The 13,021-nt window shown below is 38.1% G+C and overlaps 1 protein-coding gene across 4 annotated transcripts in view; it reads left to right on the top strand.

Annotated features, from left to right (window-relative positions):
* PPP2R5E (protein phosphatase 2 regulatory subunit B'epsilon) overlaps positions 1–9,192 on the top strand; it is a 148,495-nt gene extending 139,303 nt beyond the window's left edge. For all 4 annotated transcript variants that reach the window (XM_045451196.1, XM_045451194.1, XM_045451197.1 and 1 more), the window contains exon 14: positions 4,334–9,192. In XM_045451196.1, coding sequence (XP_045307152.1) covers positions 4,334–4,433 — 100 coding nt within the window. In that variant the 3' untranslated portion in view covers positions 4,434–9,192. The remainder of the gene's footprint in view (positions 1–4,333) is intronic.
* Positions 9,193–13,021: the final 3,829 nt, after the last annotated feature.

Below are 13,021 nucleotides of genomic sequence, written 5' to 3'. Positions count from 1 at the left end.
CCGACTTCCTAAAAGAGTTTGTCTTGGTCCGTTTGGTTTGCTCTAACAAAATACCACATACGGGTGTTTTATGGGTAGCTTATAAACAATAGAAATGTATTTCTCTGAGTTCTGGAGGCAGGAAGCCAAGATTATGGTGCCAGCATGGTAGATAAGGGCCCTCATTTCTGATTCATGGCCAGCACCTTCTCACTGTGTCTTCACATGATAGAAGGGACAGAGAATCTCTGTGGGATCTTTTTTACAAGGTCACTAATACCTTTCATGAGGGCCCCACCTTCATGACCTAATCTTCTCCCCAGAGGCTAGCTACTGAACCCATCACCTTTGAAGGTGAGGATCTCAACCTAAGAATTTTGGGCAGGATGGGATGCAAATATTCAGACCTTGACATCGATATACTTGGAGAACTTGAGGAAGGTCTAGAGAGCTTGTTAGTAGTTGGGCTTCTGGTTTCGCTTTGATCCAGAAGCAAATGTCAGCTTTGTATAGTATGGACTTTGTATACTATGGACTTTAGAAGATCCCAGGGGTGTGTACGAGCATTCAGACCCAAGACCTTGCTGAACCTCCTGAACAGAGCTATGTGTGGTTCCCTTGCTTCTTTGCTTTGCCTGATTTTGCATGTGTTACTTACATTTTACTGATAAAAAGAGCAATGAGGGGAAAGGTTTGGTGGCGGGGCAGAGGACTATCATAGTGATTTTTTTAAAAAAATTACCAGAATGTGGTTATATTGAAAAGCAAATTTAATTATGGAATATGGCAAGTGGTTTACCTGTAGGCAGAAGAGGCTGGGGTATTTTATACAATATTGGGATAAATATCACTTATGGGATATGTTGTGCCGTATTTGTAATTTAAGGAACTTTCATTTTAACTGTTTACAGTTGTTGTAAATTATTATGTTTATAACCCTCCTTGGCTCAAACCCTTAAAGTCTTTATTTAAAAGTGTTATTTAAGTAGAGGAAATAAAGGGCACGTTCTCATACTGTGGCGTACCATTAAAGAGTGTGTTTTACATAATGTCCTTTTCTTTTATAGCAACTGAAAACCCGTAATATCCTCTTTCAATAAGGATGAAAGAAAAATCTGTAGAATCCCATTAAGAGAAATAAAGACCTTATTTCTAAAATACTCAAATTGAATTAAATTAATTCATATGTATTGAATTTTGGTAGCTTATCATTTAAACTAAATAGACCAAATCCTTGAAAAAGATACCTATTGACCAAGGGGCCCAGGAATAGACTTGGTGAAGTTGATTCTGAAGATCTGGTGTATTAGAGTGACTTACCACCATGAGCGGACTTTAAAAAAAAAAAAAAAAAAAATTTTTTTAACCTTTATTTGTTTTTGAGAGAGAAAGACAGAGCACGAGTGGGGAAGGGGCAGAGAGAGAGAGAGGGAGGCACAGAATCTGAAACCGGCTCCAGGCTCTGAGCTGTCAGCAGAGAGCCCGATGCAAGGCTCGAACTCGGAAACGGCAAGATCATGACCTGAGCCGAAGTTGGTCGCTTAACCAGGCGCCCCCGGACTTTTTTTAATGAAAGAAGGACTTTTTTAAAGTAAGGGTAATGTTTTGTTAAACGAGCAATGGAAGATTGTACTGAATAGATGGAAACATTGGCTGCTCCCTGGATGTGAGACCAGGGAAAGGGAAGAAAGAGATTTATTTGGTACTATTAGAGAAGAGCTAAATGGAAGAGTTTACTTCTGGATGGCACCAAGTTTAAGTGTTTCAGTTTAGATAAATTTTTTAAGTATTACACATCTGGAAATGGTGAGTGGAAGTAATAACTAGCATTGTTATATGCATATGCTAACATTAGTGCGATGTGAAATTGAAATTGGAAGAGAATTTGACAGTAATCCTAGCATGACAGTATGGTTAAGCTTTAAAATTCCCACCTACAGAGAGAGAAAAAAGTAGGAAAGAATGGAATGACAGTAAACTACATCAGAAATATTTAGAATATTTGAAGGTAAAGTTGTCAGTATAAAAGATGTATAATAAGTCAGCATAAAACTCATCTGGAAGAAAGCTCCACAGGACAAATTGTATTGAATGCCATAAAACTTTTATTTTTTTTAACGTTTATTTATTTATTTTTGAGAGACCAAGAGAAAGTGTGAGCAGGGGAGGGGCAGAGAGAGAGGGAGACACAGAATCCAAAGCAAGTTCCAGGCTCTGAGCTGTCAGCACAGAGCCTGACCCGGGGCTCAAACCCATGAACCCTGAGATTGTGACCTAAGCCAAAGTGGGATGCTTAACCGACTGAGCCACCCAGGCGCCTCAGCCATAAAACTCTTGATCACAGATGTGAGTGAAATGCTTCAGGAACAAGATGATGGGTGTTTTAATGATGTCAGCACTTAATTTAAAGTTCCAAATTAGGACAATGTGAACCTAACATATGTTTAACCTGTGTTTTAGTCAAAGAAAGTTCCTGGGACCCCTGGGTGGCCCATGGTTTTGTGGGTTCCAGCCCTGCGTCGGGCTCTGTGCACCAAACCTGAGGAGCCTAATAGGAATTCTTTCTCTCTCTCTGTCTCTCTCTGTCTCTGTCTGTCTCTCTCTCTCTCTCTCTGCCCCTCTTCTGCTCACACACACTCTCTCAAAATAAATAAATAATTTTAAAAATTAAAAAGTTCCTAAACCCTTGCTTAACACCTTTTTCCCCCTCCAAATGAAAAGGCCATCAGTGTTCTATGGTAACATTTATTTAGACCTAATATTATTCCTAAACCTTACTGAAAAACCAAAAATGATTAATTTACCAAACAGCTTACTTGCAGTTAAGAATTTGGAATTCATGATTGGAGGATCATCTAATTTAGTCTCTATTGCCCTGAAGATATAATTCTTAGAGTCAAAATTACCGGATAGAGACCTGTTGGAAAAATTGTTATGCCTACTGGAATTCATATTGTGCAGATTGTATTTGAAACAGCTGACACTAGTCATAGTATAAAGGCCTAAATTATCAAAATATTAATTATGAAATGATAATATTAATTATTATACTACAGAATCAAATATTTCCTCAAGACTAGTGGAATGAGAATATAAAACTAAGTACTTCTAGAGATTGGGGTTAATTTGTATGGCCGTAGATATCAAATACTTTTTTAAAACTTGGGGATGACATTAAAAAATATGAGGCATTGGAATTATATACAGCTTTTACTTAACCTGTGTGGATTTCCCTGAGTGCATACTGTACTGTAACTGAGGTTAAGGCCTGGCTAGCTAAGGTGGCACAGGGACCATATCCCCATGGCTGAGATGGCAGGGCCCCCATTTTCAGGAAGGATCAGATTCACAACTCTTACCTGAGTCTGCTGTTTACTGGTTCATCACAGTATGAGAAAGCTAGGGATAGCAGTGGATTATTTTTAATAAATGGGAATGTACTTAATTTACGGTATAGTCCTATATTCCTTGATTTTGTATTTTCTATCTGGTTGATGTTAAAATTAACATCCTTTCTTTTATCAAAATACGGTGATATAAAAGGTCCTTGGCAAAAAAAAATTTGTTGACCCTATTTTGGACGTCCAGTTTTTTAGTAAAATTTATCAAATTTACCAGTCAAATTGGTATTGAGCCAAATTTGAAGGCTTGGAACATTAAAAATTTGATTCATGATACTGGCAACGAAGTTCCTTCCAGATCGTTACAACTCAAGTCACAAAAGAAAGAACATTTTATTTGGTTGTATATATAGGTATAGAATAAGTTAATAACATGGATTTTGTGGTTGATTAATACTTGCAAGAACAAGATTCTGCTAAAGGATTTACTACACATGGTGTACGGAAAATAGATAATAATAAAGGGAAAGTATATTTTCTTGACCTACTACTTTCTCTGCATCAGTATCATCCCTAGCATCCCTTTTGAGAAACTCTTTGGAGGCAAAGAGAAAATTAGATTTTAACTAGATCCCCAATAAAAATCGCTTAATGCGTCTTTGGATCTTTAAGATAATGGATACATAGAAGTGACCTCTATTTTTGTTTCTTGGTCATTTTGAAGTTAACTTTCATTGTTAGGCTAAGTAAAAATGAATATTAATTTGAAATCTTAAAATAGTCTTGTCATCTCTTGCTCAGTACATTAATACAACGTTTCTGTGTATGTAAGTATGAAGAAAAAAAAAAAAAGCAAGAGAAAAACCGAAATGAAGAAATACCCACAAGCTTAATACCAAACTTTTCAAAGACTACTTCTAAAATATACATGGGGGAAGAGTAGGGGCAGTTACGGTTAGGTAATCTTTTCAGACTTTCCTAGTTGTTTATCTTGTATTCTGTTTTCTCCCCAGTGAGAAAAAGAAAGAAAAGGAACGTGAAGAATTGTGGAAAAAACTGGAGGATCTGGAATTAAAGAGAGGTCTTAGACGTGATGGCATAATTCCAACTTAACAGAAATAACGACAGCAGCATCACTAACCTGTGGAGTCACACATTTATGTAGTAGAAGATGGGAGGAACAGTTTTCTGTATTGTGCACCTTTGCAGTAGATTTCACATTTGTTTCATTATTACAACAGCACTGTATATACCTGTCTCTAAGTAAAGGAAAAAAAAAAAAAAAAAAAAGGACTTCAGTCCAAAGTTTGGACAGTAGATGGACTTCTCAGAACTTTGCAAACATAATCATTGTTCTAACCCTCTTTAAAAAAAAAAACACACACACACACACAAAAAAAAACAAAAAACAGTCTTCAGAGATCTGTTGATGAAATTGCTATGTTAAAATTCTATTATCAGGAGTTCCTTATTTATCCTTAGCAGAGAGTATGAAACAATTTTCAAATGTGAACAATCTTAAATTTAGCTTGTCTTTCTGCTAAGCTGTTAAATGTATTTATAGTAATGGAAGAAAAAAAAACTGTCATTTCCTTATCAGTTTGTGTAACATCCTCCTCTGGATAACTTGACTGTAATTTAACATCTTTTCCTTTTGCACATCTTCATGAGTTGAATGTCCATGTGGAAGGGGGCCATGAATTGTGAAGGTCCCTGGTAAAAGTTTTGTTTACTGGAGTGAACATCTTTCCAGTAACCAGGTAGTCCTGGTACTCCTTTAGTTTTAAAATTAGGAGTAAAAGAGAAGAGGTGATAAACATAGTAGGGAAGGGAATTTTGGGTTCATGCATCCAGTTTATGGTGGATCCAAATCAATGTCTTGAATCCTTTGAAAACAGGTACTGGGACATCATAGGCTTCAGTACCTGACCAGTATTAGTTGCATCCATCATTGAACACACATACCAGAGATGTTTGAGAAATGTCAGAAAACATCCTTTTGGACCATTTTGTAATAAGAAAGACAAACACTAAACAGTACAACCATGAGATTGATCACCAGGATTGTGAATCTAATTGGGAAGAGAGTTGAGCAAACAGCTTGGACTGTTTGGAGTTGTTGCCTTACTTTTTAATATGTATTTATAAAGTATTCCAGCAAAAGAGGATGTAGCCTCTGGGAAAAAACAAACATATTACAGTGTTTTTTGTAGATTCTCGTTCTATATCTCATCATAGCGCCAGCCCTGTTTTTAGCCAGAAAGGATTCAGGATAAACATTATTATGCATTCTGAATTGGATGCGTATTCCTAACTACTGTATTTGTTACCAAAAGTGGTTCTACAAATGCTACTGAAAAAAAAAAATCTGGAAATCCCTAATGTCCTGAGTATTAATAATAAAGTTTAAAAATGCTTTTATATCAAAGGTGCATTGTGACCAAATTGTTTAAGAAAAAAACAAAAACAAAATTTAGGGCTGTATTATAGACCTATACCTTATTGGCTCTCTGCTTTGTATTTAAAAGAGGAATCTTATTACATCTTGGGGAGATAAGATGCTGATGAAATTTGTGTCCGGTATGTACTTAACCTGATGCGGTTGCATTATTATGTACTGAAAGATACGTGTTTTGGAATTTATTTTCAGGATGCTTTTGCTTGTTATGGACGTGGCAGCAGTGAGTTGATAATCCTAAACCTTCACCTCCAGCAGTATTCGTGGCATAGGGCTGATTCTGTGTTCATGTATTGAATTGTGATAGTAGCAAACATGAACATATGAAATGTTGTTGCTCTTAATAGAAATATAATATCAATATGGACTTGTATATTTTCTTCCTTCCACTTAAATATAAAGTAGAATATGCAGTTTTATCGTTTCCAAGAAAAAAGGAAAATAAAAGCCGCTGACCTTTCTCCCCTATTAAGTGTTTCAGGATTATCAGGTCACAGTTTGTGCGTAAAAAAAGTCTGCTAATTATGGATATTGTCATCTCAGTAACTTTGTAAAACAAAAACAAAACTTGGCTATGTTAATTCTGAAAAAGAAACAGCAGTAAAAGAGTCATATGCAACACCCAACACAACATGGTTTAATTGAATGAAGATTTTTTTTTTTTTTTTTTTTAAAGAACATTAATGGGGATTCAATGTAAAGCTGGCAGAGGCTGCTGAAATGAAACAACTTACTTTAAAAGTGCTGGAGCAAAGGTGCAAGTTCAAACACTAAAGATAAAAAATAAATTTGTAACAAATCATCTCCTTTAGCTCTTTTGATTTGAGCCCCGTTAGTTTTGAGTCTGCATTACATTTGTTTTTGACAGTATAAACTCGTTTGCCATTAATTCATCTTTTTAGATAGAGGACGTTTAAAATCCCTGGTTCATGAACTCTCTGCCCATTACAACGAAGCGCAGTCATTTGCGATGAGAAAAACGAGGATCCTGTCGTGCACCTCTCCCTGCCTCCGAGCAAAGGTGAGGACTGCACAGATACCCTTGATGTTAAATCTGGACGTTGACCATTCCAAACTGAGAAGAACAAAGCCGAATTTTAGACATATGTACAGAAGCAATTATAAATTTATGTCTAAAATGTATAGGGCAACTTCTGAGAAGAAACGCTGTCTTTCCTTTTTTAAGCCGAAAGTGACAATGTGACATCTGTCATGTTGTGTCCGGTGGCGCAGAGTAACCGAGGTGACCTGACTGTTGCACTCTGTGACATAGTTAAGGCCGTACTTGCTGCATTCACAGCAGCCCCCTCTCTCTGTCCTTTCCCACATTTCTGCTGTTGTTGCAGCCTGACTTAATTGTGACAAATGCATCTTTGTGTTCTATTTTGTTGGCTTCATAATTTCCAGAACTATATATAAATATATTTTTTAAATAGCAAATATTGTAGTTAGTGAGTGACGATCACTCCAGCCTCATCCCTACCATATTGGTTTCAGGGATAGGATAAAGAGTGTCTTTGGAAGAAAAAAAAAAAAAACACAAAAAACGAAATCAAACCAAACCCTGTGGTTTTAGAATGATGCCGAGGTCTTAGGCTGTGGGCCTAGAACAACCATGTGAGTGAACTGACCCATCTCATACTTTGAATCAAGCATGCATTCCTTTTCTCGTTGTGCAAGTGGTCCCCAGTTGTTTCCCTCCCGTGTTGCGTTTTTGTTCCTTTAAATTTTATTATATTTTGCTCTCCCTGACATCTGACTGTTTTTTATAAGAAATAAAATAAAATAAAAAATAAAAAAAGTAAGAAATAACTAATACCCTCGATGCCGCTGGATACTCACAAGCAGGGTTATGCTCCTTCATCTTGGGCTTGCTTGCCTAAATGGAAGGGTTTAATTTATTTTGTACCTCCTTCTATGCGTGGGACAGTCCAGGAAAGAGCCAGGAATTGCTTGTAATTGCACCTGCTATACAGAAATGTATAGCCCTAGGCTCAATCACACTATGGAAAGAAAAAAAAAAAAGTATATTTAGAGCTTTAAAAGCTTTTTTATTTTTTTGTGGGGATCGGGGGGTGGGAAAGGGAAGATGTATGGATGTTACTGGCATTTTTAAGTCTTCAGAGTTTTTCTGTGTTTTTTTTTTTCCCCCTTCTGATTTGTCCTTTGCCTTTAATTAGGTGCACTGAGCTGGCCCAGGAAATGAAGAGATTCTCTCTTTTGATGCTATACCAATGTTATCACAAAGTTGTGTCACCTGTAGCAAAAAGGTGGCACCAGACATGATCAGTGGTGTTTTATTTGCACATCAATATTTTTATTTTTATATTCTGGCTCAGCTGCTTCTCTGAGTGAAGTTAAGGAGTGACCCACAAAGGATTTTTGTAGTAGGCATATTGGCAATGTGTTTTATACTTCTCAGTATTTAATTTTGAAAATCTAAAAGGATTGTGCATCTTGAGAGAAAGTTGAGCAAATTTTGATCTAGTGGAATGTTAATTTGTGCTGCTTCCTGTGCACGATAGCAGCAGTAATCTCTCTCTTGGAAATAAACATCCCAGTTTATGATGTCTATGAATATAGGTTTCCTTTTCTTCCCTTCCTCCTTCCCACCCTTCCCCCCGCCCCGCCCTGCCTCCTTCCTGCCTTCCTTCCCTTCTACCTTCTCCGTTCCCTCCCTTCCTTCTCTTTCTTTACTTTTTTTTTTTTTTTGAAATCACTTATTGTAAATAAGTTGTAATCCAGACCTCATGTATCAATGGGGAACTTTCAAATATAAATATTACCAATACATTTTCTGGTTGTTGTCTGATTTTTGATTGAGGTCTCGTGAGAATGACATATCCATTGGTTTTCGTTTGAAAATTTCGCTTTAGCCTCATCAATCTTTTGGTATTGTAGTATTCTATTGTTTTAGCAGGAGAGGGCAGCAAAAGTTTATGTTCCCTGTTAGAAATGCCGTGGTTCGTATTGGTTTTCAATTTAATTGTGTGTGCGTGCGTGTGTGTGTGTGTGTGTGTGTGTGTGTGTGTGTTTAAAACAGCATCTGTTTGTCGGCAGAGGTAAAAATGAAACATTTTTGATATGAAAAGTTGCATATGAAAATTATAGACTGGTTTAACCAGACAGTGAAGACTTCTGATCCACATCAAAGTTCAAATGCCACAAAACAATCTTCCAGCTCTGGCTAAAATATGCTACTTCCTTTTCAAACACAACAAAATGCAAGCTGAGTCTGAAACACTTGGAATTTAAGATGTCTTTCTTTGAAAATGATTTACTTTCTTCAAAGTGGTAACAGAAACAAAAATGAAGGTGCTCCCAAAGAGAAATGTAACCTTCCCCTTTCACAGCCATGTGAGAGGCTCTGTACTGTGGGTGCATCCTAATAAAGCAGCGAAGAGTTTTCAGGTGCCTGGCGGTGTGTGTGTGTGTTTGTTTCTGTCCTCCGTGGCCATTTCAACCATACAGATAACAGATTTGATCCACTTAGTTATGAGGCAGTGGGGTTGGTATGTTCAGGCTTTCATCTTGAGATGATTAGGGGGATGCAATGTTGGGCAGTGGTGCAGCATCTTTTGCTTTATGGGCAAACTACTCCAAAACTGAGTGGCATGGTCCAGCAGTTCATTGTTTCATTCACAAGTCTACAGTTTGGGTGAGCTTGGCAAGGACATCTTGTCTCTGCCCCTCAAGTGTCGACTTGGGTTTATCAAGTGGGGCAGGAGAATTCACTTCTAACGTGGCTGGGACTCACATGGCTGGCAAGTTGATGCTGGTTGTTGGCTTTGGGGTCAGCCAGAGGCCTCAGTTCTTCAAGACATGGGCCTTCTTGGGCTTTCTTATAGGGTGGCAACTGGGTTCTAAAAACAATTATTCTAAGAGACAGGAAATGTAAATTGCCAATTCTTTGAGGCCTGTGCCCAAAGACTGTCATGGCATCACTTCTGACGTATTTTATTGGTCAAGGAGTCACGGGGTCTGCTCAGAATCAAGTGCAGGGGACATAGACCTCACTGTGATGTGACGAGGGGTGTCCTCTTTAATCAACCATGGTATACTTTGTAAAGCATTTGATTTCGATGTGATCTGCTCTCTTGGCTAATGAAATCAGATTTGGAACTATGTGGAGTTAGTTAATGTTTCATGTTCAGATTTGGGGAGGGAAAAATCCTTGTAAATTCAGCAATTTTATATTTCAAAACATAACCATTTGTAACATCTGAAGATCACCCTGTTGGTAAGTTACAAGGAAAAGAAACTGGTAACAAAGAATTTTAGCGTTCAAAGAAATCTAAGTTGATTTCAGTGAAATATCTAATTCTTTGTATAATATTGCCTCCTGCCTGTAAATAAATATTTATAATAATGGAGGCAAAGTAATGTACAGTCCAATTCCTGTTTCCCAGATCTTTATATAATAGTGTGTCCTGTTAGGGGTGCCTGGGTGGCTCAGTCGGTTAAGCATCCGACTTCGGCTCAGGTCATGATCTCGTGGTTCATGGGTTCGAGCCCCGCGTCGGGCTCTGTGCTGACAGCTCGGAGCCTGGAGCCTGCTTCGGAATCTATGACTCCCCCTCTCTTTCTGTCCCCTACCCAGCTCATGCTCTGTCTCTGTCTCTCAAAAAAATAGATAAATGTTTAAAAAAGAAAATAGTGTGTCCTGTTGTTTCTATTAGATCAAGTTCACATTAGATTTGTTTTTAACAGGGACTAAACTATGGGATAGCTAGGGGAATTCAATTTTTTTTTTCAATGATACATGTTCATGATATAATTCCTTAAAAAGGCAGATTAAAAAAACAAGTTGCATAGCTGCTCCTCAAACCTAAAAGTCTGCTACAAGATGTGCATTTATAGATTGATTGGACCAGCGTTTTTTGATTGGCTCTGTTCATGGTCTCGCCCATACCCTGATGTTCATATTTTCTGTTTCTTCATTTTCTAATTTAGTTCACCTGTTTTGAAACCATAGTCTGAACTGATCATATAGTTTGAGTCAAACTTTGCTGCCACTAGATGATCTAAGGCCTCAGAACCAGGATGGATGTCAGCCACAGCCCCCTTCATCCTTGCCAAATCTCTCAGGTAAGAGGTCTCTGGCTGGAGCACCCCACATGACAGCTGTGGACTTGGAAATCAGAGACCTTGGAATCGTTTGGCTTCTACTTTCAGCTGTGTGACTTTGGAAAGTTTCTTGATCTAAGCCTCAGTTTCATTTGTAAAGTGCAGGCAAAATGGTACTTACTTTATAGTATTGTTGTATTTATTACATTAGATAATATGTATAAAGCAATTAGCACAAAGCTGGGCACATGGTAACCTGGGATTATTACCTGCAATAAATGCTTGTGTTATTTGCAGTAGTGACGTAACTATGAATGAATAACTACAATAGCTATCATTTATCAAATGCTATATGTCTTGTATTATGCGAAGAATTTTATATTTATCGTTCGGTTTTCACAACAATCCTGGCATAGAAGTCCCCATTTTGTGGATAAGGATAAGATAGCTAAGGCTTAGAGAAGTAGTCTTTCTGAGGTCACACGACTACCAACGATTGAAGGAAGATTCTGACTCCCAAATTGCTCTAAACAGTGATTGCTGTCCAGTAGGATGACTTATTCTGAGTACAAACACAACATTTTATGCCCCATAACTTAAAAGATTGACATTTACTCCCTTGCAAGAAAGAACCATATTTCCTTTATCCTTGCATTTCCACTCACCATCCTGTCCGTTCTAGGAGCTACCCCAAACTTCTTTTTTTTTTTTTTAATTTAAAATTTTTTTAATGTTTGTTTTTTAAGAGAGAGAGAGAGACAGAGTATGGGTGGGGTTTGGGGCAGAAAGAGCGGGAGACACAGAATCTGAAGCAGGATCCAGGCTCTGAGCTGTCAGCACGTGGACTGACTCGACATGGGACTCGAACTCATGTACCATGAGATCATGACCTGAGCCGAAGTCAGACACTTAACCCACTGAGCCACCCAGGAAGGGAACTACCCCAAATTTCCGTACCACACTCTTCATGTTCTTCATCCCAACCCCACCCCCTTTAATGTCAGTAGAAAATAAGATTACCAGCTGCAAACTTCTTTTTTTTTTTTTTTTAATTTTTTTTTTCAACATTTATTTATTTTTGGGACAGAGAGAGACAGAGCATGAACGGGGGAGGGGCAGAGAGAGAGGGAGACACAGAATCGGAAACAGGCTCCAGGCTCTGAGCCATCAGCCCAGAGCCCGACGCGGGGCTCGAACTCACGGACCGCGAGATCGTGACCTGGCTGAAGTCGGACGCTTAACCGACTGCGCCACCCAGGCGCCCCTGCAAACTTCTTTTATACTGGCAAACTTAGCTGTTTTAGCACCTGTTCCCCCCACCCCGCCCCGCCCAGCCAAGGCTTCTGCCCAACACCCTAGGAAGACCTCCCTTCCAGTCTTGGCTCATACCCCCTTAAAGGGCCCCGCATCCCACTTTTGATTTTTTTGTTGCACTGTCAATTGTTTTCTCTTAAAATTACTGTTTGGGAAAATATTATATTCCCATGAAAATAATTCAAACATTATCTAAAGTCTTTCCAGGCCTAAATCCTTAGCCTCTGCCTTAATGTAGTCACTATTCAAATTCTTTTTTTTTTGTTCTTTGTTTTGGGAAAACCCAACTTGAGTGAGATACAGTTCACATACCATAAAATTCACCCATTTCAAGCAAGTGAGTCCGTGTTTTTAGGATATTCACAGCTATGCAACCACCACCACTAATTTCATAAAACTTTTATCAACTGAAGACAAAAGCCCTCAAAGTCATGAGCAGACTCACTCTTCATTTCTACATAGTCGCTCTCCCCCCAGCCTGAGGCAACCACTACCTATTGTCTCCATAGATTTGCCTTTTCTGGATTTTTCATACAGATGGGATCATACAACATGTGCTCTTCTGTGACTGGCTTCTTTAACCTGACATAATGTTTGCAAGTTTCATCCATGTAGCATGTTATATCACTGCCTTATTTCTTTTTATTATGAAATGATACTCCATGTTGTGGATTTACCATATTTTGTTTTAAAGGTTTTTTTTTTTTTTTGTAGTCTTCAAGAAAACTTTTAATGTATGTCTCAGCATAATTATACTCTTAAAAATCGTAAAAATGTATGCTGATGGGATCACACACATTGTTCTGCCTTTGTTCCCCATTCCCCAGCTTTTATTATGAAAAACTTTAACCATTCAATGAAA

Source organism: Leopardus geoffroyi, chromosome B3 (genome assembly GCF_018350155.1).
Source record: "Leopardus geoffroyi isolate Oge1 chromosome B3, O.geoffroyi_Oge1_pat1.0, whole genome shotgun sequence".
Taxonomy (NCBI): domain Eukaryota; kingdom Metazoa; phylum Chordata; class Mammalia; order Carnivora; family Felidae; genus Leopardus; species Leopardus geoffroyi.
This window is presented reverse-complemented; position numbering and strand designations above follow the sequence as displayed.